The sequence below is a fragment of the Aphelocoma coerulescens genome, chromosome 2 (assembly GCF_041296385.1).
Source record: "Aphelocoma coerulescens isolate FSJ_1873_10779 chromosome 2, UR_Acoe_1.0, whole genome shotgun sequence".
Lineage (NCBI taxonomy): Eukaryota > Metazoa > Chordata > Aves > Passeriformes > Corvidae > Aphelocoma > Aphelocoma coerulescens.
This window is the reverse complement of record NC_091015.1, coordinates 32,222,740-32,250,191: the sequence shown is the minus strand read 5'-3', so window position 1 is coordinate 32,250,191 and position 27,452 is coordinate 32,222,740. Positions and strand designations below refer to the sequence as shown.

At 37.7% G+C, this 27,452-nt stretch overlaps 1 protein-coding gene across 1 annotated transcript in view; it reads right to left on the bottom strand.

Moving 5' to 3' along the window:
* The window catches only part of LOC138106408 (histone deacetylase 9), a 274,226-nt gene that overhangs the window by 105,635 nt on the left and 141,139 nt on the right, over nt 1-27,452 (bottom strand). The window contains exons 14-16 of the mRNA XM_069006966.1: nt 25,057-25,177; nt 19,626-19,675; nt 5,365-5,472 (exon numbers count right to left, since the gene is read on the bottom strand). Of these exons, the coding sequence (XP_068863067.1) occupies nt 5,365-5,472; nt 19,626-19,675; nt 25,057-25,177 (279 nt within the window). The remainder of the gene's footprint in view (nt 1-5,364; nt 5,473-19,625; nt 19,676-25,056; nt 25,178-27,452) is intronic.

Here is a 27,452-nt window from a genome sequence, read left to right as displayed (position 1 = left end):
TTAATCCTAGCTTATAAAATAGTACTGAAGGAGTCATCTGAGGCTGAAGAAGAATGTTTCAGCAATCTTCCTTTGTATTTTCCATGGCTATATGGTCTGCTCTGGCAGTGAGTTTTCTATGATGATGGAAAGTCATCTCCCATTGGGAGAATTACTCCCATCTCCCCTTTGGAAACACCTTCCAAAAAGAGGTTCTTACTAGGTATACTCTTTTTTAATTCTATTTTTCACCTGTGTGATTTTTATTCCTGCCAGCCAATTTATAGATATTGAGGGACAGGCAGAGAAATGTACAAATTGTTATCAGAAAATAAATTAAGACACATTTAATGTTCACAAAACAACACACAATGAAACAACTATTACAAGAACAAATAACATTTTGGAAGACATTATTCAGGAAAGTATCATTATTGCAAAATTATCACACTAAATTAACTGAACTGAATTCCAGCTTTTTAAATGTAGTATTAACCATTTCATAAACACCTAACATATGGCAACAAAACAGGTGGCAGGATAAATATGAATAACTTGGTTAACAAAATGAAAAGAACAGCAGTCTAAGCTTTTTCAGGAAAAATAAAAAAAAACAATTTGGCAAGCTAAGTCCTGAAGATAAGATTCTTTGCAAGTTCTAATAGTTAGAAATGAAATCTGAAACTCAAAAAAACCACAGATGCAGAAATTTTCCTTATTTTCCTCCAACACATGTCTAATGTGGGGTTTGTACAACCTCTCTACATGCCTGCTGTGTAGGACATATGCAGAGGCAAGGGAAGAGTCTCCTGGTGCCTAGCTGCCTGTGAGTGAAGCAGCACAACAGCAGGGAGGAAGGTGAACTGAGCCGAGCACCACAGTCAATGTAAGAGAAGCAGCTGGGCCGGGCAGTAACTGAGAAGGGAGGGGAGGACAGCATCTCCCAGTGCCACATCCTTTGGCAATGAAAGAGAGGAATGAGAGCCTTTAGGAGACACTTCCAGGAAAGAAATGCTCTCTCTCTGCATGTTTGTGGGCCCTCTTTCTGAAGGCAAGGTCATTGAGTAGAGGCTAGAGACAATGATTTCCAAGTTCATGAGCCATACTGCATGCAAGAAATCATATGCTGGGCACTACCTCTATTTCTTCCCCAAGCACTAAGGAATATATCATAAGACTTCTCTTATCTGATAAAATTATTTATTGGATATAGCTAATGACTGTGGTGGAATTCTATTCACCCAGATCCACATACTCCTCTCTTCTAAAAATCTGTAGTCAGGCAGCAGAGTATGAGAAGCTTTCTACATAAATCTGTTGGGGAAATGATAAATGACCAAACATAGATACATAAAAACAGACAAGAGAGGTGTGGCTCTGATTCCACATAACATAAATACCTCATTGTGCATCAGCAGCTTTCCTAATTCTAAACAGCTCAAAAAAAAGGTAACCTTCATGTAATAATTAGGCTCACCTCCTATTGTAATATTACCAAGATTACATTCCTCAGACATGTAAATAAATTAAGGAAAAAAGAAAAAGCATAGCATTTGACTCAGTATAACATCACATGCAATTTTTTATTCTCTATTAAATATTACCTCAAAAGTGTATTAAATGGATATTAATGACTGCTCATTATATTATTAAACAGCCCCACAGAATGCTTAATTTTAACAGTTGTATATAATTAAATAAAAAACATCCAGATGAAGACATCCCAGAGAAGGGACAATTTGTCCTGATTTAAAAAAAAAAAAACAAAACAACCTAACCAAATCAAACCAAAAAAAAAAAAAAAAAAAACCAAAGAAAACTCACCAAAAAACCCCAAAACCCCACACCAAAACTCCGCCCAAAAAAAACCACCACTGTTAATTACTATTGCAGCTATTGTTTTACATCTCTAGTACTTTCATACTCATCCTTTTCCCAGTGATCCAGGAGATCAAAGAAATCTGATGTCTCACAAGGGGTTTGAACTACAGCAAAGAGAATTCCTCTTAATTCCTGGTCAGTTTTTGAACACTGTCCAAATCAGATGAACAACATGTTGCTGTTTTCAATGAGATTTGTGTGCAATGGGACTGATAGTCTCAGGAAATTCAGAATAAAGAATTTTTTGCCTTGTATATGAGTTTGACTCATGCCCAACTCTGTAATGAATCTCCCAATTGTTTTGCAGACTTTTCATGGTTTATTTTGCAGTCCCTTTTCTTAGCAACATGTACCTATAGCTCCAAACTACTACTATCACTTTGTGCAATAGCAAATGATATCAGTTAAGACCATGGAATAAGCATAGAAATTGAAATGTCCTGTCCTTCCTGAAATTAACTTTATTTGTCAAATCCCAGTCAATATAAGGTACTTGATGTTTGTTTCCACATTCTAGCTAGGCACAGTCGTAAAAAAAATGGGTTTTAAATTGAATTCATGTCTAAACTATTATATTCAACATATCTTAGGAAAACCATGTTACTCTTTTTTGAATATACGTATTCATTCATCAAGATATAAGAAATTTTTGGGCTGCCTATACCTAACTACACCTGTAAATTTGATAATCCTCATGTCAGAAAAGCACTTGTTAAATTAATTACTTCAGCTTCTCATTTCTGAGGTTTTTTGTCTCATGATTTTGTCTACACTAGACAGTTCTACTCTGAGATTATCCTAATGTCACCATGGCTGTTTCAAAAAAAGGCATCTGTGATTCTGCAGTGCAGTGGGTAGATCTTCCACTGCCTTCTCTGCTTCAATCTGGAGCACTGCTCTGTGGTTACTCATTTCTGTGTATTGTGGGTCTGCCACCCTGAACTTCAGGACACACAGGTCTTCTCAGAGAACTGTGGGATTTCAGACAAGTCAGTATGCCCTGTCTCATAATTTATCTTTTTTTCTTAAGATGACACCAAACTGACAGTACACCAGCAATCCACAGTAGTAAACATCCAGGGAACTACTACTACTTCTCCACTGCTCTCATCTAGCTGTTAACATGCTGCAGAGCTGTTATAGCTTGCATGCAATTCTTGGAATCCTCCAAAAATTCTGAGGCTGTAGCAGATCATTCCAGATCCCCATCAGAGCTTAATCCTCCCACTCCGTGCTCACAGTCAGAACGGGCCCTAAATGGTTCCTTCACATGCATGTTTGCTCAATGAATGCACGTGAAAGTGGTCAGCTTCATCTTCTTCCCCTTAGATTTTCACAAGTACATTACAAAACTGGTATTTTCCCTAACAGAAACAGCTCATCAACTTACTTTGCTACAGATAAAATGGCAGCAAGATGAAAAAGGAACATGTAAAGGCATAAAGGTAGACTGGAACATACAGATCTATGGGTGTAAAATCTTATGGAGATTGTAGAGAGCTCCAGAAAACACTGCAAAAATCCCCCTAATGTAATTTACGATATGAGAGTATTGAGAGCAACTTGCTAGGAAACCCTGGGTTTGAATGGATGCAGTGACCAAGCAAACATAGAAAGACTGACGAAACAGCTAATGTCAGGATTGTTGCATTTACAGAAATTCTGCTAACATGCTTTTCTACTGACAGTCAGGCATTAATAACCCTTCCATAACCTTAGATTAAAAATACCACATGCAGATTGATAGTTCATACAGATGCAATAGTGTCATATAAGTCGCTGGGCTTCATGTTGGAAGTCTAGGAGCAGGTTAGATAAAAACCTATCAGGAATGGTAAGAATATTCACAGTTCTCTTCCACAGCAAATCCTTTCCATTTTTGTTTTTCTGATGATTTGTTCTAAACCAGCTACTGAGCGCATCTACTGAACAACTGCCTTTCCTATGTCTCAACTGCAAGTGGCATGAGACTGGTTCAATCAAAAAATTCTATTTAGGATCAACAATAATGTTACAGTAAACTACAAAATAGTTCTAAATATAAAGTATGTAGTACTGAATATAAAACATCTACTTACAGACTGCTGCAACACCAGTAGCAAGAGAAATCTCACGATAGCTGCTGATTCTTTTTAGCTGTCTATCACACACATAAATAAGCAAGAGCATTCACACTCTGAGAGTCACACCACAAATGTACAGAGGTAAGTGGTAAAGATTCTGTAGTGGCCCCTGCTCATGTCAAGTACACACAAGACACACTTCATTATTATTATCAAAACTTGCTTTTAAATTGCCTGTCTGTTCTACAGTTGCCAAAGATAAAAACTAGATAAAAAATCCTTCTTCACTTTCATTAGTTTTGTGTATGGAACAATGCACAGTGAGTTACATATTCTACTGTGCCCAAAAGATCTTAAAGGGGATGAAGAACCCATCAGAAAGGATACATAACAGGATCCCATACAATGCACCCTGTCCTTGATCTGAGATTTCAAAATTTGTACACTTTGTGTGGTACCTGGCTTATCATTTCAGTGTCTGAACATAAAAGTTTAGTAACTGTATTTGATTATGTCAGAACTATAGTACTGCATTTCACCTGACTATGCTGTCATTGGTACAACAGATACATTCTATATCTATCTACATATATACATAAATGTATGTCCCCATTCCCAAACAGGTAGCTAACATATTTTGATTGAAATAAGAGAGAGAGAGACAGGAAGAAAATTCTCCAAACAGAATTTGGAGTTTTAAAAATCATCATTCAGCGCTAATTTTATAATATTTCTTTCCATCTTGATTCTGGAAATAGGACTGAATCCATTAGTATGTGGACTGGAAAGTGAATAAACAGTTTCATTAAGGAGACATGTTAGCTCCAACAATGTTTATTGGGGCAAACCTGCACTCCGGCTGCATATGGTGTACCTTTAAATAGGGCCGTTAAAATACCAAATAAAATGTCAAAGTCTGTCAGGTCTGGAGCTTTTATAAATTGTTTAGACTGGGGATAATTTGGGTTCTGTACATCATGCCTGGCGGATCCCGCGGCACGGAGATAGGAGCGGGAAGGGGCCCGGCAGAAGCGGGGGGACACGGGCTGGCAGCCGGGCACCGCCTGCCCATCGCCCTCCTCGCCAGCCGCGCCCTCGTAACCCGGCGGCTGCCGCCCCTCTCGCTGGGTGGTATCCTGAGGTTACGCACGTGACTAAACAACCACATTAAAAAAAAAAAATATTTAAAACTTTACTTCAAAGGCAGTGCCGCAGCCACTGGGCAGAGATGTGCACTAACTGCACCTCGGGCTGCAGCACCTCCGCGCTGGCACTGCCCCCGGCCGCTACAGCTCATGCAATGCCACGCCTTCGCGGCCGCGCTCCCGGCTCTCGTCCCGCCGCCCTCCCCGGAGCCGAGGGCTGGAACAACGCCGCCCTTCAGCCCCCCGTGCTCCCGGCCCGCCCGGCGCTCCCACCCACGGCGCGGCCCGGACCTCACCTTCAGCTCCCGGGAGGCCACGCGGGCCGCCAGCTCGATGACACAGCCCACCGCCATGCGTGCCGCCCCGGCCGAGTGCAGCTCGTTCCAAACGGTGTCACTGTCCACCTGAGCAAACAGCCGGCCCCGGGAGGAAGGCAGGGGAGAGGGGAGAGGGAGAGGGAGAGGGAGAGCATGAGAGAAAACAAACCCGTGAGGGAGGGCTGGCAGCGTGACAGGCCGTGTACAATAACATCAGTCTTCCGTGCTGGCCAGCTGAAAGGCCTTCTGGACATGGCTTTGCTTATGCTTTTTCTCTGCACGGGCTTCTCCAATGGAAACACATTCCTGTCATGCCTCGCTGCCATTCCCTGTTTAGATTTCTCATTACAAACACTGTTACATCGGCCGGGCCGGGCCTGCTCGCCAGACGCTCCTCAGGCCAGCTGGCGAGGTGACGGGGACCTGCCAGGGCCGGGACCATCGGGAATGTCTATCGGGAATGTCCATCGGGAACAGCCACCGCTGCCCCAGCAGCGTTCTGGGCAGCCCGTGCCAGCAAAGCTCATCAGTGGCACGTCAGTGGCCCCTTTCGTAAGAACAAAAGAGTAGTAACCACTCGTTTTTTCTTCCCAGGCAGTTGTTTATAAGTAACAAATTGGAACAATTAATTGTTACAAATAATTTCGGCAGTCACTCTTGCCATAGACAGAAAATGGAATTACATAAAGCAAGACCCTTGCTGTATCTCCAGTTTTGGTGAACTAATAAGTTTGGCTGGAAGGCTTTACTTTGTAACAGATGAATGAGGGTTTTTAAAGCAGATAAAGTTATCTTTTGCACCTTCTAAATGAGCAAGTGTGACATGTAAAACATTATATATATATGCAAAGGTGGCTAAGCAGTACTGCTTTACGGCTTCAGTCAGCATGCTAAAATTTTACTTTCAAAATCTATTTTTAATGCCTCCTTATTTGCAGAAACATACCAAAACATAGAGGTGAAATGTTGTCTATCCCTATATATATTTTCTATTATGTGAAGCAGACATGATGGTGTTAAATAGTCTGAAAAAGTTATCCAGAGAGACAGCCAGACTTCCTTGATGCTCCATGGGAAGTGCATTTAATTGTATCATACCGTACAAATTTATCATGAAAAGAAAAACGTTTAGAAATAGACAAAATACTGTGGCAGATGCTATTTGGATGACTTCCAAGCACACTGAGACATGTTTTCAGTTTGAACCAGAAGCTTCTGTTCCTAATTCCTTGGGGGGGAAAAAAAAAAGGAAAGAAATCAAGTAATTGAAAATGGATGCAACTGCTACTCGACTCTGGAAGTTCTGAGGAATTTCTCTGATTACTCATTTGAAACAGAAAAAAAGCTTGATCTAAGCTTGATCTTCTCTACACCTGTCAAATGTCCTCGCCATTACTGTTACAATAATATTATATTTCAAGCTACTAAAATGATCTTATTTTTCAATGTCCTGGACCTGATTTTTCTATCATTTTGATCAGTTTTGCGTGCATGCAGCAGAACTAATGAAAATAGTTTGTATTTGCAGTAGACCTGAATAAGGAAACTGGATTTTGCTTACAAAGTTTAGAATAACAGTAATGACAGCACACTGTGTTTTCATCTGAGAAACTCAAAATGTTGTACAAACACAATTATCAGCCTGATATGGGATGATTTATTATACTTGTTTTGTAGATTGATAGCTTGTGATTTAAAGAAACTAAGTAGGTTTCCAAAAGATGCACACTAATCAATAGTTAACAAGAAACAAGAAAGAAACCAAGTAGTAAAAATATAGTGACATATATAACATTAGGCAGACCTTCAAGTTATCTCTCTATTGCTTTAAAGGAACTGTGAAAAAAATTTCATTTCTAAAGGTAATCAGGAGATAAATAAGTAGAGGTCATTGGTTAAATCAATTTAATCAAACCATAATACAGTTTGAAAAATACTGTGCAGTATTTTAAATAAAGAAGTATCAGCAAGAGGGCTGGGAGGGAGTACTTTCTTACCATTTTTATGGCTAGCAAATTAAGGTTAACGTGAAGGAGTGGCTGATGAAAATGATTCAATGGCAGCTGCTTCATACACCAGGGCATGAGCAGGAGCAACCTGCATCCTCAAAGGGACTATGATTCATTTCCAGGAAGGCTGATTAAGTTAAAATTGTAACCACAGCTTGAGAGTACCCACCCTTAAGACAGTTGTCTGCTCTGACACATGAGACTGCAGTCTCTCCTGCTGAATGCTGAGCATTGGCCAGGGTACAGAATTTATCATTTTCTGCTTTCAGCTGAGTGTGAGGAGACTGAACTGGAACAGTAAGACCAAGTATCTTCCACTGAAAAATTTCCCTTAGATCACTTGAATGACTGCAACCTTAATTTACCTGGACTGGTAGAAAAAATGGGCAATCAGGAAACAGAACAGTGTTTCCTGAGAAATTTTCAAAAATTACCACCTGAATGAACGCAGGAAATTCAGGATATTTTAGCTAATCTCTTGGGCATGGTACATGTAATGAGTGGTGAATTCTTAAAACTAGGGGTAGCTAACTGAAGCTGCATACTTTAATGCATAGTTACTATAATACAAGAAATGTAACATGAATATATGAATAATTACCCTGAAAAGGCACAGTATTACAAACTTAGGTATCAAATACTATTTCATATTTTTGCAAAATTAAGACTGAATTTATGAGGAACATCTCATGAAGAACAACCTAGAAGAACCTGCATCACACAGCCAACCCTTTAGCTATAACTAGAAAATGCCATCTCACTCCATTTTATGTCTCTATTAATTCTATGTATTTCCTTCAATGTTTCAGGTGTTTAAACAGAGATTTTCTTTTAGTGTTACTTAATGTTTACTTTGTAAATTGCTGTTGAAATACAGTAGTATAAATGGCAAACCCATTAAAATTACAGCTACTAGTTGGCCCAGTTGTCAGACTGTATATGAAATGCAGCTCTGAAATCCTACTGATATGCTTTTCTTTATTCCTGTGAGATGAAATGGTTGGATTTTACACAAGTAAAGGGAATAGGATTAGACACTGTGGTTTCTGGTTCTATTGCGTGTATATATCACATATATCTGACTGCCTATCTATATGCCGACTATGCATGAATTTGTGACAAATGTGATGCTTTCTGAATCACAGACTATGACGAAGTCAGATGGAATTTTATAAGAGGTTATTTTTGTTCAAGTGCTTTGGAGCAGCCAAAGAATTCAGTGCAAAACCTATCTGGATTAGGATTGTTTTTCAGAAAATGTTAAACAAAATTTACAGAAAATGCAGCATTTGTAGCTGAATTCTAACACAGAATCTTAGCCTTTTTTTCTGTTTAATTTTGTATATTACTTCTGTTTAGGAGCCCTTCAAAAATTGTCAAGATAGAAGAATGTTCTGAATTTAAACAAATGAAAAAAAAATTTTTAAAGCATCAAAATGTCAGTGTTGAACTATGAGAATACTACATACTTTATTATCAAAAATCCTATCACTGCTACAGCTCTTCAAAGAAGAAATGTGCATGATAGCGCCGAGAGCCAGAGAGCACGAGCCCTATCCGAACACTGACTTTCTAACGCACATATGGATTTACTTCACTCCCAGTTTCCTGAATGAGCACTGTAGGTTGCAGGCTTTTTCAAGCACATCTAGTATAGCTCAATCATTGGCATGTGTAGCAAAGCTAATACTCTGCAAAGCTACAGATGATAGAAATTAAGCTACCTGTCCCTGAAGTGGATGTGGAGGCACTAAAGAGGAAGGGAATGACTTAAGTGAAAAGAAATGTGGGTAACTTCTCCTGACTGAATGCAACTTATATTTCAAGCCCTGCGTCCAGAAATTTTCTGCTTTGCACTACAAAAAAACTTGATATGAATGCTTCCTGTAAGAAGTATCTATGTAATAATGCCACTTCCACAAGGAAGACTTTAAGCATACTCAGAACAAGCTAAGAAAGAAGAAGCCTTACAACAGAGACACTTCAACAGACAGAAAGCTTTTACTGTAATCCCTTTTGGGCTGGAAATTTTCATTTTAAGGAAGACTGACTATAAAGTTTGAAAGTTACCAAGTCCTTATGCTGTGCTCAGGTTGTGGAATGTGTGCAAGCAGTGAGGAAGGATATGGCACTACACCTGAGGGAGAGATTGCTTACATAAAGATCTTTCTGAAATCACTGCAGTTGACAAAACTGGAAATATTCCTTCTCCTGCTATTTGAATTTATCTCGAACCTACCTCAGAGGGGCAAAAAAAGGAATGTGAAAAATAATGCCAAAGCATTTCTAAGATAATAACTGCTTTTTGTTTTACCTGTCCCTTTCCCTGACACTAAGCCTCTTCATTCCTCATCTTTTATTTCAGTCTTCTTTTCTCCAGAAACCTCCTGGGATCTGCCAAGTGGTCATTGTATCACAGTTCTACTTACCAGAGATGCTGCTCACAGACTGACAAACCTTTCAGTTTTTTACACCCTGCATGATGTATTCATCTGTGCAAGTTATTTCTCTTTCTTAAATTATTGTAATACGTACCCACTGATAACTATATGACAATATAAAATAGAGCCCAAGCTGCTGCTTTGGGATGAATTCAAAGCATCCTAGAACTTTCTCTGCCCACCCCTCCTCCCACCCACAAACATACAACTTGTGATTTAATGTAAATCCATTTTATGCAGTGGAATTCTGATTTTCCTCCTAAGAGGAATTAAAAATACACTGAATTGCTCATCCTGCTCTGAATTCTCTGCATAATTACTGCCATCATTAAAATCAAAACCAGTCCTCTTGGAGTTACCACACGTCCCCACAAGAGGTACTCTACTTACTTTCAGGTCAAAAAATGCAATCTGTCATCTACTTGTTCATGGGAACTTTGACCTGTGATGCTCCTTTGATGGCAGTCCTTGTATTCTATGTGTCCAATATCCTGGACAACAAGCAGTTCTTTACAGTAGTTTGAAGGGGTTCTTTGCCCTTTCTTTAAAGGCATCTTCTTGGATGGAAGTTAATTAAGTATGCATTTCAGATGGATACATTTCAACACAAATCTAGAAAAACAACTATGTTAAAAAAATTCTGTCCTTTGATATAAGTGGTTATAATACTGAGAAGTAAATAAAATCTGGTCAGCTAACAACAGTGTAGCTATATGCAGTAAAGAAACTGATTAAGAATATCTGACAAATAATACTGGAGAGTACTGACATCCTCGGTGATACTGAAATTTAATAAAACTTATGTGTTGCAGAGCAAATTCTTGTGTTTTAGCTTTAAAAGCATTCAGAGTCTCACACTCTTTCACTTATGCCAGAGCAAACATGTTTCTATCACTGGGTTTTTTTAATTTCCTGGCTTGAAAACAGAAATTAAATATTTTTCTGAAGTGTTCCAGCTTCTAAAAATTGTGTGGCATTTCAGTATCACTTCCAGCAAGGAGTCTGTCATTCTTAGACACTGTTGGTGCCAGCTAATGCTACCGCATAAGTTTGGAGTATTTTGCTTCTGACCATGAGCAGTGCGGCTTCCCAGGTGTCACGCTCATAGCTCTCACCTCCCACTCTTACAGATGTCCTGGTGATCATTCATCACCTCTGTGATTTCCACTAGGAAGCAAAAGGTCCTCAACGTGCTTCTCAGCTGCTGTTTCATCTCACCATGACTAAAGAAGCGAAGGTGTACTCATCATCTCCAAGGAACAGCTTCTAATGAATGGCCTGTCAGCCATGTCACTCGTTAAGGAACAAAGGAGAAAAGGTTTGCATGGCTGACGCCTTTTCCATAAATCCCAGATACAGGAAGTGTGTAAAAGTGTACTGCTTTAGGACAAATATGTACAGTGAGCTTCCTTTATTTTTACTGCTGTTGCAGCTGTATCAAAGATTTTTTCTGTCAAAGGCATTTCCAGCTGTTTTGATCTAAAATGCCTACCATAAGGAGTACCCAGAATATCAGCTTTTCATATTTTCTTGCCTACCAGTGTGGTTTACAAATAAATTGTGAGGGCATGTGATCTTTAGGCTCCAGCAGGCTGAATAATTCAAAGAATCATCACAAATCATTGCTTAAACAAAAACCATGGTATTCCCTTAGTCTTGCATTGACTTCTGTGTTTGAATAATTCCAGTAGGAGAACTTATCAGTAATAATATTTATGGAAAAGGGCTTCTAAAAATAGTTTTAAAGGCTATTAATTCTGATTCCAAAAACCTCTTTCCAGGCTTTCTTCAAGGACAAGGAATGTGGGCAATACACAAACCAATTGTATGTAGAATACTTAATGTCTTTCAAGTTTTGCCTGCCAATAGTGAAGTAACATGAAAAGCCAATCAAAGCCAATTTTCAGAAAATATTCAGTAAAAAAATTAATTATTAATTAATTTTTGAATGCCTAGCAGAGCTACTGATGTTGGTAGTCATCCCCTGATTTAAATGCAGCACCCTCTCTGTAAAAACAAAATTCATCTTAAAGTTTGTGAAAAACCTAGTAAATATGTGAGGTCTGTATTGAAAAATAAATAGCTTTGTATTCAAAATGAGAAGCACAGAAAAATCAGTCTAAGTCAAGCTAAATCCTGAATAGAATAGTATCTCAAATAGTTTTACTTGGGTTCTCTTAAACGAACTTTTATGACAGACATCCAGAATCTCAAGGTCTCATAAAGCATACATTAGACCCCGTAAAGGATCTCAAAACCTTAGTGCAACAGTGATGTGTGGATCATTGGTAGGGGGAATGGAGGGAGGATAGCATGGATTAGATGTGGATTAGTACTTGTTTTTAGAAAAAACTCATAAATAAAACACTTAGGCCCAGATTCAAGTCTCAGATATGTGGCGTCTATCACCAGATGCTTGTAAAAAATGTTACTGCACTTTCAGGCCTAGCCCTAAGTACTCTATTAATTTAACTTGACATTTGTTTTAGTAGTTAATGGGTTAGTGTGTGAAAATGCTTGTGCAACTGCCTTCTTATGTTTGATCTTCCAGCTTCCAGGAGTTTGTAGACAAGGAGATACAACAATGTATAGTTGGTTGTAATGCATACAGTTACAGAAAATGCAACTTTGTGCAAAATTCAAGCCTTATTTTTAAAAAGTTTCATAATTTACTGCTGAAGACGTTAAAACATAGTATTGCAGCTTTCTGCCTGGATGTAGGTTATGTTAGAGGCCTCTGTGGGGCTACACTAGAACCTGGTGTTTATTCAGATAAACAGCAAATATACATTTCCTCTTCAGAGAGCTCTTCTGTCCATCCTGGAGTTAAATTCGGTCAATAAGCACATGATACGTTTTTAAAGTGCAAATGTGAATTCTTCTTTAATTACAGAATTACTGTCAAATCCGTGTGTGTGTGTGATTAAGTCTGGGCAGAGTGAACAGTAGTAGTAGATTGGATATGGTACTCTTCTACTATTTATGCTTAACATACCTGTGAGTATTTATATATATATACATCTGTATAAGAAGGCTTCTTTGCATAATGTTTGTCTTTGGCAACACAATAGTTTTTAGGAAATGCAGAAAATTAGGTAAGACCTTTAAAGATTTGACTTTACAGTAGTTCATTAACTTCCTGTTATAATTTTCATTAACTTCCCAATAATTTTCTGTGATCCATGCACTGTATCTTTGTTTAAAAATTTATTCTGGTTGAGTAGCAAGGGAAAAATGTCCTTTGTTAAAAGGGGAAAAAAATTGTGTGAGGCACCAAATTGTGTATTTGGCGAGTTGTCAGATTGCCATGTCTGAGTTTTCTGTCCTTGCCTGCTGCAAGTAAAAGCATTCTGGGACTATTGTAGAGCATTGTATTGTGCCTGCAGCAGTACAAAAGAACTGTGTCTCTCAGCTGAACAGTTCCACCTCTCACCGAAACATCAAGCTCTGTGGTAGATGGCACAGGGCCACCTCAGTGCCATGAAATGCCAAGAATGGGACAAAATATCTGCCCTGTCATGTGAAGAAATATTTTCCTTTTTTTGTGGCCATGGTGTTGATATGCTAAATGTGGCATTCCCTCCCTGCCCAGAGGTGAGACCACTTGCTCTTTACTGAACCAGAGATGAAGTCTGTGTACCTCAGTAAAGGAAGGCTGGCTGATTCCTGCTGTGGTCATCAAGATTCACCTTATTACTGTTGGTTTTTTTTCTAAAATCAATGTGCCTGAAATTTGAAACTTAGTTTCAAGTCTCTGTCAATAAAGGAAATCAAGCACCTCCAGTCAGTTCTCCTGATCTTAGGTAGTACCACTCCTGTTCTAGTGATGCATGTGACTTTCTAATGCCAGTACATAAAGCTGGACAAGGGAGTCTTCAGAGAGCTGCTGTTCTGCACTGAAAGTTAATTAAATGTGCAGATTTTATCTTAATTCACTATTTTTTTCTTTAGACAGACCTCTGACTCTGGCTCTGGTTCCATCCCCAGTGGCCTTAAATTGCCTTGGGGTGGTACCAGTGTGGCCTTATTGATCACACATTTTGTAGACGTCTGCAGAAAATATCACAGTCAACACCATGTAGCAGTGAGTCCTAAGTAGTCTGCAAAATAGGTCAATTAAAGTATAATCTGCTTGTTGTTTTGAATAAATCTTGGTATTTCTTAAGAATGGTGTAGCTGACAGGCTTAGGGGTTAAACAAGTCCTTCATTCCTAGAAGCCTTCTGCAGTGTGTTCCAAAATGTTGTAACTGTCAAATTTCAATAAGTTAATGAGGCAGGTAAGTAATTTAAAGTATTAGGTGAATATATTAGCACCACGGTATATTAATGATTTCACAGTGGGAGACTTAATATTGAGTAAATGAGCTTCTAGGAATTACAGATTGCTTTCCCAAACCTGGGAAACAGACATACTTTTTGTTGAGAAGAGTATATCTATTTTGGTACAGCCTGGAATACAGAGGGAAGACACAAGTTAATTCTAATGTCTGTGTGGAGGTGGTGGTTCATTTGAGGGCCCAGACTATAGGCAGTCTAATTTCTCTACAGACACATTTGTGTGCAGATATAAGGAAAGACACCTAAGCAGCCTGGAACCTAAACTTGCTACAAGAAGGCAATGCTACTGCCAGTATTTTCGTGATTTTTACACTGTTATACCATGGTAATGGAACCAGTTTGGTACCATTAGCTCTTATAAGAGGAATGAAGAGTCATAAATGTGTAAAGGCTGAAAATTCTTCCTGGGCACAGACTGAGAAGATCAAGGGAAGAATGAGAAGCAGGAAAAACCAATTTGCTTCCTGGATGACTTACTAAACCTGTGTACTAGTAAAATCTTGCCTTTCTTATTGCTTTTCTTCCTGTGTGGTCAGAACAGAAAGTAGCACCGTCAGCTGCCACAGCAAGGAATGGCCGGAAGAAATTTAAGATTCAGAAAATATAATTTTTTTAAGTTTTGTAAATATGGTGAGAGATTTTATAGCTATAAATTTGTTCTCTTGGTAATTAAAGCCAAATTGTTTTCTGATATGGAAGATCTAAGTTACACTTCAGTTTTTGAAACAAGACCAGCTTATCCCAGCAGAAACATCATCTCTGTTTCACTGCTGTAACAGCAAAATTAGAGGAAATGCAACGGAGATTCCATAATATGTACAAGCCACACTCACCCATTCAGATGGCTCAATATTTAGCCCAGGAGCCACTCTGTTCAGTTCACTAAACATTAATTCTTCTGAAGTGTGATTTCTTGCAGGGTGGCATTCTCCCCCAGCTCCTCCCCTTGCAATTTAAAGGTCTGACTTTACGCATTACAGGTTTGGAGCAGTGTCTTTGGTGGGGAGGATGGGGGGAGAGCAGGGGGGATTGGATAACTGCCCAATTTCATATGATAAAAGTGAAATTCTCTTCTGTCTGCAGGACAATCCCCAGGGAACAACGTATGAAACCCAAACTTAAATAAAATCATATCCTGTTTGCAAACATCATATTCCCTTTGCTTCTCAGTAATCTGGACCCATAAACCCCAGCACAGCTTGAGAGCCCATTCCTCATCTAAACAAATGCCATAAGCCCCTTTATACTTTTACAGCCATGTCAGAAAATAATATTGACTGCCAATAGTGATGTGATTGGAGTTGCCTCCTCTGAGCCATAAAAGAAGCAGTCTGTTATCAATTTCTCTAAATGCATCAAGGGAATTATGGGTCGGTTCAGTTCCAAGTTATAAATGACAATTCAAAAGCCGCAGAAGTGTTTGAAGCTGGGAGCCGATGATGACATTATCATAAAAGCCTGCTCTTCTTTGCTTTTGTGGGGTTTTTTGCCTATCAACTAGACAAAAAAATATGGCTGAGAAATGACTTCAAGATTTCTTCACACAGCAGCAGGTCAAACAGGCAAGAAAACAATCACTATTTTTAGTGACAGACTGAGACAAGGAGATGAAACTTACTCCCATTAAAAGTAGATTTCTTCTTCTCTTATTGTCATTTTCACAGCACAACAGAAGAGGAATTGCAATAGATGGATACATTGGTCAAATGATCAGTTATAGCTCTAGTGGCTGTTTACAGATGAAAAATTGTGGAGCAGTCTGACAATCCACAGAACCAAAATGTAATTTGTGATTATTCTCCCCATTTGGCCACTTCACCTGTAATCTACCCACCTCTCCTGGAAAACTTTTCGCATTCCAAACCTCTGACTAGCTGCAAGAAACCATCTCTTTTTATTAAAACTGCTGGCCATAGAGCTGCTAGTCTCTCTCCAACACAAAGAATTTCATCCCCCCGGTATTAGAATTCTTTAACAACAGTTGGTTCTGGAACAAGGTTAAGCTTGAAAAAAAAACAATAAAAAGCATTATTGCAGGAGGGAGATCCCATATTTCAGCGGATTTTATACTCCTGACCTTGGATAGTCCTTTGATAAAAAATCAACCATCATTTAAAGAAAACCTGTTATACGCAAATTTAGGATGCTATGTTAGACAATTTTTTTTTCTCTCTTTGTGAGATCTGTTCAGTTTAGCTGTACAGTACAGGTGAAACAGATTTCTGCTCCTAGATGAGAGACCTAATTATTACTTATATAGTTCCTTATAAAACTAAAAAGTTTATTGTTTGATTTCTTCTGAAAAACTAACATATACTAAGCCATATTCACCAATGACTCTGACATAATCAATCCCTAGCACTACTTGAAAGAAGATTCATATGGATGAAAAGTTTACAAAATGAGTAAACAGTAGTTTTACATGCATTATTTTCACTGCTACAAAAGATTTAGTGCCGTGATGGAAAAGGATCAGAAAATACTGGTTATGGACACAGACTGCCTCTTGTTTGCTTTTCAAAATTCTTGAAACAAACTTTCTTTCATTGTAACTGTGAGTAATGTCCAAAGAAGAGGATCACAGATGTTAACTGCAGTTTTAGAACAGAGATAACAAAATCAGTAATAGAATAGAATTCAGGGTTACAGAGGTTAGTTGGACTTTTGTTTGTGAACAATAAAAGCCCATCAAGTGATCATGTCTTCAGTGTTTGGGAAGTCCTAGCTTCCATTCCTTGATCCAAGAGCAGTTTTCGTTCTGTTCAGTGATTCTTTCACATCAAATTTATAAGCTGTTTGTGGAACAGGGCCTCAGAACTAGGACTTGGCAGTATTTATAATTATATATGCTAGGTAGATCATAGCCTTAGGTACATGGGCTTTATCCTACTTATGGATAAAGCCTTACTTGTCCGGAGCTCTTTCCAACAGTGGCATGGTGTGGGGGTCCCCAACCAGAAATAATATTTGCTCTCTAGTGTGGTAGCAACACCCACTAAGACGTGGAGTCTCTGATATTAAATCCAGCCTGGGAGTGGAGAGAACTGAGCCTAGGTTTCCCACCCCCCGTATGAGTAGTCTAACTACTAATCTATTTAATAGTAGAGCTGCATAATAGCAGCCAGCAAGGTCCCCGTATGGTTAGAAGACAATAGGATCAAAGAGCTCTGAAAGCCCTCCTTCCAAAGGCAGTCATAAAGTCTCCTGCAAGAATGGAATTTTTTTTCTTAACACTGTGTTATTATATTCTGTAGCAAACAAGTAATGATGCAAGCAAGGAAGAAAAAATATCCAACAAACATTAAAAAAATTAAAGTTCTTCCATCCCTCCCTAAAATCTTTGCATGATCTACTCTTCCTGCTTTACATTGATTAGTGCTTTATACCTCTCAATTAAATTGAGAGTTACTAAGTAGCAATATTTTTTGTTTCTTTACACCATTATTTCTGAAAGTAAGCTTAAGGATTGCTTTTCATGTAGTTTGAAGCAGCTCCCTTTCCCAAAGCTCATCTTAACCAATCGGCAGCTAAGTATCACTGAAAGAAAGCTCCTAATCTGATTATTTACCTTGAAAAAGGTCATAACCCATTCCTTTAAAAGAGCCCCACAGCAAGCCTGACAGTAATAACATATAGAAAGGCAAACCAACTAGAAAATAAATAAATAAAAGATCAATTTCTACAACATGTTCTTTAATCCAATTTCCATGAATTTAAATAAAAAATAAAGCACACAGACTGGAAAAAAAAAAAAAAAAAAAAAGTGTATATTAATTTAAATACTTAAAAAAATGAAGCTGTACTGAGCAATTCTGACTTGTGTTAGCTTTAGAATGGAAAACATACTGTCATTAGTAGAAGGATTTCAAAGCACATATCTGGTCATGAATTTTTAATACCACAGTGACCTGTTTCATAGAAAAATTGTATCCTTTACTTTCAAAGAATGCCATGGTCTTTGTTTACTATCCAAAGCCCTCAAATAGATTTTTTCGAGCAATTTTACATAATCTTCTTTTTACTCAGAAGCCTGAACATCCTTTCTGAAGTTTATTAAATTTTTCTTCAATTTTCTCTGCATCAGCAGTGTGAAAAATTACCTTTTTCATACACCAGTGTGTGCATATATGTGTGCATGTGTGCACACAGTAGTTTACAGAGGTGCACGTGCACACACGTCTACATATCAATGTGTAATGTTGGCTGAACCACATGCAGAAATTATGCCCATTCTGGAGATTGGCAAGTTGCTAGGCACCAACTTCCAAATTTTAGGCAGAATCTTCAGCAAGCTAAGCCCACAGTGAAGGAACTGGAATGATTACAACTTCCTGATTCCTTTTTTCTTCAGTCATAGTTCAGAAATCCACAAAAATCACAAATTACTGAAGGTTAAAATGCATTTTTTTTTCTTTTTTATGTGTGTGTGTGTTAAAACCTTACAAAATGAGTATTTCTTCTGTCATATAAACATACTAGTATGGTATGGAATTTATGCTTTGTGAAGAATAAAAGTAAATAAATCTGTATAAGGGTGCACTGGAAGTTGACCTCTAGAGATTATACCTTTATGTCTGCTCAGACTATTCAGAGAGATACTCAGGGAATTCACTGAGAAACAGTAAAAGGGAAGTAAAATATACATCAACCATCCAGCCCATTGATACCTAGAATATTATCATTTCACTTTGACATTGATGACATCAGTAAATAATGGACCCAGCTGGACCAAAAGCATTAAATACTTTTGTGTGAAAAATTCATATATGTGAAAAATTATTTCTCCTTGGCATTATCTTCACTACAATTTAATAGGAGCATGATACCAGTATCAGAAATTCTACATGGTTTTCAATAATTTAGCTTTATTCTTTTACCTAGTGTTGCAACATAGTTCTTTCTGGAGATTTTTGTCTACTGTGTCCCAATACGAGCTTGTCTTTCAGGATGAATCCATTCCAATCCATTTCAAAACAGGACATAAAAATGCTCACATAATTTATTATTTTAACAGTACCCAAGTTATTGGCTAGCAGCTAGTGAGCCCTTTTCATGCTAAATATTAGCTTTGGCAACTTTTTTGTCCTTTCAGAGAAGTGTGGAACCATATTTACTTTTCAACAGTACACAAAACTACTTCTCCAAAGCTTATTATGCTATAACAATTGTGCCCATGTTACTTTCCTCAAGGAAAGAGCTCATGTAAAAACCCAAAGTGGGATAACTGGAAATGGGCACATTTCCACAAAATTTGTTCCTAGCTGTTCCATATGCCTCTTGTAATGTGCTGTTTTCCATGTCTGTGAAAACACAGTGCGATAACGGCTCATGTTTCATCTTTACACTTTTTATCAGCTTCTGAAGACTTTGAACTGATAGTGCTAGAGAATTAACCAATGAACACATATGTTGTGTGCTGTCCCTTTTGTGAAAAAGCAAACATCTACTTACCCCAAGTCCCCCACAAGGCAACAAGGAAAAGAGTTTTTGAGACACGTTTCCTATATATTAAAGAAAAAAAAGAAACAATAAGCATCATTCATCAAAAAGACATTTAAATATTGGAAAAGTATTTCCTTACTCTTTACAGTAATTCAGATTTCATTATTATTATCACTATGACAATGCCAGATACTAGTACAAAAAATAATCATAATACCTAGAAATCAAATCAGCCATGGGACGTTTAAAGTACTATTATCCAACAGTGACAAATCTGAAGACTGCTAAGCAGTTTCAAAGGAATAAAACAATCAAAATTCCACAGAAAATCACTCTGAACTAGGGTGACTAATCATCCTGATATCTGTAGCTGATAAGCAGCTAGTCTAAGCTTCCTCTCAGCTTCTTCTCAAGCCAGAGGAGTGAGGCAGGCACCTCCACCCAGCCTAGATAACTGATGGGATAAATTATGCTTGAGAAGTACCTGTTTCTTTTCACTGACAACAGAGGGAACCACATTAAGTTTACATGAAACTGATAACTAATTTCTTAGCTTTTTCCCTTCAGAAGAGTTTCTCCTTTGAAAATTGCAGCCTTAGTCTCTCTATCTATGTAAAAATGCTCTTTTCTTCATTTACATCAGTGATTGTATTAATAGTTTGAAAAGATAACTTGAAACATTTTTTTCAGTATTATTTAGTAAATATATTATACTAAAGGAAACAAAAACTTAATAGGCTTTAGAGTTTAATTTCTGGCTAATTCTACTCTATACATTAGCTAATATGGTAGGGTTTATCTAAATACTTATACTCACATTTTATTCATTCATATTTTCTTTTTTCTCTTTCTTTTTTTTTTTTTTTTTTTTTTTCCTGGTACTACTAAACTCACTGTTTGTCTTGATAACGACAATTTGAAAACCGGGTAAGGATCTCAGGATTTGATGCAGTTCCTATCCCTGTGTGTAATCTGATCCTAAGGCAGCTGTGGGAGAGAACATAAGCTTTTCCCCTGCCATATCACAGAGCTGGCTTTGTAACTTTGCCATCTGGAGGAAACATTAGATAGTGAATCACTTGAGTTACCTAGAGGAGTCACTCATTGTTATGGAAGGGGCGAATGCTGCAGTTACTCATGTTTAGCAGGTGCCAATGAAATGCACAAAGACAATTATAAGCCATCATCTTTGAAGTACGAGACACCAGACTGCAAGGTCTGGGATGAAGAAAGTGCTTTACACTTTGAGTAAAATCCAAGATGCATTTTTACCCGACTAGAGGCCTTTGATCAGTTTGCACAGTGTGCGAGAGAAGCCAAACAAAACCTCCTGTGGAGCTACCAGGGGAAATGCAGGTGCAGCAGCTATGCAGAGTATTCTCATACTGTGAGTCCTGATGGCCCCAGACATGCAAGGAAATGTTGGCTGCAGGAGATTGTCAGAGTAGAGGTGCAAGAAGGAGTTTCCAGATTTCTTTCTGAGCAGATCCAGGGACCAATTTTTCACTTTTTACTATGGGGAGAATGAAAAAGTCTTGAGCAGATAACTAAAAAATTAGTGCTGCTAAAGTGCCAGGAGACATTAATGGAAATATAAGGTGTAATTTGAGATAAAAGAAGGCATTTATATATTATTGAATGACATTTTTTCTTAAATTCCATGGCAGAGTTGGGACGTAAGAGAGAACAGATGAATTCTCATTTATCTCTCTGCATCCTGGCACATTGTGCCTGGTAAACACTATTAAAAACAATAAACACAAAGGAAAAACAGAAAAGCAGATGGTGAGGAAGACACTAAAATCAAATCAGAAGATAGCATGAAAACTGGGGAAAACAAGCACGTAAGCCTTTTCAGTGTATCAAGAGGCTTGCAGGAATACTCACTTCTTATTGCATGATGGTTTGAAAAATAGTAGTTGCCAAACTCTGCAGAAAAGAAAAGCATTGAGATTTCATGAAAAGAACAGTGGGGAAATGTTGGACTAAGAGAAATTGAGACCATCAATTAGCTAGCCTCACAAAAAAAGGAAGGCTCACAATACTTTGCCATAAATGAAAATCAATAGCAAAAAGCTACTCTGAAAATGAATTGAAATTAGAATTTCCCACGATGTTTGAAGTTGATGTCCCAGAAGAAATTGGGGTACTTCAGGTAAGGTAGAAGACAAATTCTAAATAATCAAATATTTTTGACTTAGCACTAGGGCAGAAGTTGTAGTCACCAGCGCTTTGGAGTCAGTACAACCGTTTACTGATAGAGCTAGAAATGTTCCAAGATTTGTATTCTATAATATCAAAGGCAGTAGAAGCTAGTTTGTCAAATTAGGTGCTGAGGCACCCGTCACTGACTGAGGTCAGGCCCCTACAGAAGTCAAGGAAGCTGCTTAGGAGGTTGATGACTGGGGACCAAGAGTCTGATGAAATGAGGAAAAATTATGAGCGAAAACTCACTTTCAAAAGAAAACAAAATAAAACCAAATTAAAAAGTGTATTCACTTTTTAACCTGGTTATTCTCAGTATCATCCCTCAAGAGCAAAGCCATTTTAGCCAAGTGCTTATTTCTTCATTAATTTGAAATTGGAATTGCATGGATGCTTTCTGATGCATCTTTTAGTTGCACTCTCATTACTGACTCACTGTCAGGGATGTGTTGACAGTGTGTTTCGCACTTTTACAAACTTTTAATAGTAGGAAACTTGACTTAGAGTGACAGTTTCTTAATGACAGTTGGAATGAGAAAAAGGAAAAAATATTTGTAAGAAATGTTTGCTGTTTGGCCCTTGAATTTATATGAGAAGATTTGTAAGGTTGGATGCTGGTACAGGAAACCATAATGTGATGTGATACATAGTCTGCAGATCAGTTTCCTTTGTGTCAAGACAATGGTAGTGCAACATAACAAGTTGCTTATCACACAGTAAAATACATCAGTCCAAAGCTTAACTACACAATAGTGCAGAAGTTGAAGTGGTCATTTGGAATAGCTGCATTTGTAGACCCCAATGCAGGGAAAATAAAGCCAAGAGTTCAAGCAAGTTAATACTTGTAAACCATTAGGAATAGATGAATTTGTGTGTAAGTCTCATTGATTTCAGTAGTTTCCAGTCATGTTATTTTGCAGTCTTCCAGATCAGGCTTTTTTTCTTGAACAGGGAAACTGAATTAAGCATTTATTGACAAGTAGCACATTACTAGCCCGAGTCATACTTAAATTTCATTTCTTCAGGTGTTTCTTTTCTTTTTGAGAGGTACAGAAGCAAAGAGCTTCAGACAAAGCAGATGCACTCTTCAGAAGAGGAACAGGAAACACAAACTATTCTGGAGCATAAGTGGAGAACAAATGGTGACTCTGTATTTTTCATTTTTGGATGGGTAGACAAGTAAAGAAATGAAGTAGGTCCTACTTTTCATTAGGATGCAAAGCCATCATTTGATGGAACTATTTCTTTAGAAAAAATAATACACTTGCACTGAAATAAGTATTTTCTGAGAAAATGTGGTTATTGATGATATTTTTTGTGAGAAACATTTTCTTTAGATTTTTCTCCCTTGGGACATATAATTTGAATTTCTGTAGTATACAAAGGCATTAATTTTAGTATCAGGATTGGTTAGGTTCAACCTCACTGAAATGGGGACAACAAAATCAGGAGCAGTCACACTACATTTAGGAAAAATGTAAGAGAAAATTAAGTTCCTTTATCCAAGAGTCTGGAAGCTCAAATGATTAGAGCTTCCAGCCAGAAAACAGACACATGCAAAAGCATTTGGGAAGGGTGTTTTTACTGACTTATGTCTTGGTAAAAGGCCATGTGAGATGCAAGAAGAAAATAGCCTAGAAACGAGAGAGAAAAGGGCATTGAGCCAAGGATACACTCAGAATATATTCTGAGAGTGTGATCTTGATATAAACTTAGAGAATAAATGTTTTGGACTAAGCGTCTAATAAAAAAGGCAAAGAATGTCCAGTAAGGAACCGTGGGCCAAGAAATGGTTTTCTAAGATGGGATAAACAAAGCTTTCTGCATTCTGTGTACATCAGCAGAAACACAGTTAGGTCCATTCCCTCTTAACCTTGTATCTGCAACTGCACACTGCATCCCAGAGGCTGCTCAACCACTGAGATCCAAAATTGGAATGATATTTTATATCAATGTATGTTATATTAAATAACATGAAAATTAAAATTAAATTAATTTAACCCAAGCAAATTTAAACGAAATGCTTGACTGTTTCAAAAAGGAACAATTTTACAATGTTGATGAAATCAAATAAAAATGTTTCCAAATTTTAATTATGCAGGAATTTAGAACTTTTTCTTGGAAACACCTTTTTTTTAAAGGAGGATTTCTTTCTTAGAAATTCAAGCCCCTAAGAATCTATTGTACTGTAAATATTTTTCAGTTTTCATGTTGCCTTGGCTAAGAAAATGTATAAACCTATACAATATTATGATCTTAGGACTTCCTGAAGCAACAGTCTGCCTTACAGAAGAAACAGCCTAAGTTTCCAAAGCAAAATAATTGCTATGTATTACTAGAATTGTGGCAGAAATTTCTTTTGATGGCTAGTGTTATTTTTGTTTGGGTTGGATTTGATTACATTTAGGAAAAGCCCCACTTCTTAGAAGAAGAGTTATAAAAATAACTGAGAATTAGAGTGTTGCATCCAGTGTGCTGGGACAAAGGCAGGATTTCAGTCGCAGATTATTTCCAAAACGTGCTAGTTTTTTGTGTGTTTCTGACAAGTAGACTTGCTTCATGCAACACTACTTCATGCTAATGGCAGAGCTCAATTTAACCCTACTTCTGTGTTATAAAAGGCATACACCAAGCATTGGCTGTGCATCAAGATATTTTACATGAAAAACCTATCCATTTTCTACTATTCTGTATAATCATAGGTGCATTTAATATGTTAAAATATGTTTTTCCCCCTGTTATTCAGAAAGATATTATATCCTGCATCATGAGAAGGCATTAAAATAAAGCTCACTTATTAGCAAAACTTAGGCATAATATCTGCAGTCAGAGTGGCTGAAATAGTTGAAATAAAGCAAATGAGAACAGCAAGCAAGCAATTCTGACAAGCAAGTGTATCTTAAGTTCCTGGTTTCGAATCAAATACAAGGAGGTAGAAAACCAACTGTGTTCAAAATTGCCACTGACCTCCAATGGAGAACAAGTTACAGTAAAAGGTTAACACTGATGACTTTTGAAGCAAATGAGGAGAAACTCGTATCGCTGCTTTCCAGCCGGTGTATTTGGCTAATCTATATTTGGCTTCCATTGTAACATTCTCCTTCCACATAGCAATGCATTTGGAAAAAGTGAATTTTTGTCACACTGCTTGCCAAGTGTTTTAAACTGACACCAGCTATGACTAATGACAGTGCTGGAATGTGCTGTTCTCAGTAGAATAGAGGCCTGTACAGACCTAGGAGTTTCCTGGGGTCCAGCTTCTGTCTGTTCAGTGGGCTGGTGCCATACAGCAGTGAATGATGTTCAGAGTGAACCAGCTGTATTTCCTCCAGACTGGCTTTTCGACCTCGAATGCGCTGAAAGAAAACAGCAGAGGCCTACAATATTCCACTGACAATATTTAGGGAGGAAAAAAAAAAAGTAAAGGTCCGAAATAACATTTAGTATGATTAATAATGGGTTGAAATTGCGTCATGCAGGAATGTGACACTGATTTGTTTATTAAAGTAATGCTATATGAAAAACAAATGCGTGTGTGCTTTATCACAAAATGCTTCACTTAAGTCTTAGGAGAGTTATCTTAATACAGGGTTTCACATAAAAGAGAAAGAAAAGATTCTCCCTCTTTTCTACATAATGTATTAAGAGATACAAACCAAAGGATGAAATATTTCTTAAGTAAGAAATCTGGCTAGAAAAAATCTAATTTAGAGAGCAAAAACTTATTCACACCTGTAAGCCGCAGATGTTTTTGGAATGAGGATTAATGGTTTTTGCATCATTACTAGTACTTGTGATTTATGCTGGTAAGAGGAGCATGATCACAGTGAGGAGAGACAGGGAGAAAAAGAAAATTAAACTTTAAATGCTTTAATAACATATTTTTGTATGTTTTTAAATTTTTAATGTGTGATCAATATCCCAGGATCATTTTTGCTGTTACATATGCTGACTTGCTTTCTTACATTTTTGTGAGTGAAGTTTGTCTCTTTAACTTTTTCTCCAGCCTGTATTTGCCCCAAAACCAGATGTAAAAAATCTGGGACATCTTTCTACAAATCCATTGAAATGTAATCAGTTTAGGAAGGAAGAAAGATAGGAAAGGAAAGATAAAACTAACATTTTCTTATTCAGCATATCTGTTCCTTGTATGTATTTGGAGTTACATCTTGTCATAAAAATATTTATTTCTCTGCTTGTGTTAGTGCTGCACAGCCTTTGCAGATACAGCCACATGAATCAGATTTGTTCAGGACTGGGCATAATAAGCAGCTCTGTCAACAAAGTTCTGGACCTGAGATCATCTTTCCAGTTGATATTGGATGAAGTGAAGAGAAAACAGCTTGATTTTAAGGTCTTGGACCCTATTTGCAGATCTGGTCCTTGTGAACACCAACGGCAAAATCTCTCACAGATTAGGCTGGATCTGTCTGACTCTCAAGGTATACAGATACACAGATACAGCAGTTATCTAAGTAGACTACCCTATTTTCAATTTGACTGATTTACCTGTGACAGAAATGCATTTAATTCTAGTTTTCTTGGAGGTTAAATTGTAATTCTTATTGTATCCAACACTTTGTCATACACATTGGAAAGCACCGACCACTGCACTAGGAGAAGAAAGCAGTATTATGAATATTAAAGAGAATGTGCACGTCAGAAAAAAGAAGATGCCTGGGGATGGGGGGTTCAGAAGAACCATGCACAATTTATATTGAGTTAAGCAGTGGGAATTTTTTCTGACTAATCAGGAAAAATATCCTAAGAGTTAGAGCTAGATGGCTGTGGAACAAGCTCCCCCTCAGGGAAATCGTGGAAGCCCTATTTCTTGCAGTGTTTAAAACTTGAGTAGACACAGCAGTGGAAAGAACATTTTAGGGAATGATCCAAGAACTAAATGACTTAATAAACCCTTTTTCATCTCTAATTTCTTCAGGCCTCTCCCAGTCTCACATGAGAATTTGTAGCAGTGCACTCACATCCTTTTAACACAGAGTTGCACAATCAAAATCAGCACATTATGTTACTTCATGGAGTCAGTAAACTCTGTAATGGTTCTTCTGGGTCAGATAAAATATTTTTCTTCACAAGTGAGGTGACTGGTAACATTTATTCCTTCATCCATTCTCATTAAGGTCTATGTTTCTAACAAGGTGCTTTAAAATGTATATACCCAATTCTCCATGGCAAAACTGGGAAGGGAGCCTGGGTTTTAGGACAGATAAAATAAATGTATAAGAAAAGTAAAGAGGAATTTTATGACGGTCACACTGAAGAACCTTGAGCAAAATGCTCACTCTCTGGTCACATATTTTCTACAAGGTATATGAAAACTCTGGGATGTGTTTAAGAGAGTTAATTGTCTGGCTTTTTTTGTGTTGCTGAATTGGATGCCATAGCCCTTTAACTATAAAAAGCAATGGGGTACTCTGCGATATCTGATCTGGAAGAGGTGTCCCAAAATGGTTTGCCAACAGCATGCCTCCTACCCAATCTAACCAGTCAAATTCCCTAGGGTAGAAACAGGTTATGCAGAAACCAGTTTGGTGCAGAAATCAAGTAGCACTGAACAGGACACCCCACTCCAGGCATCTCCCCCCAGCAGGGTCCTTGGAGTGCAGCCATCAG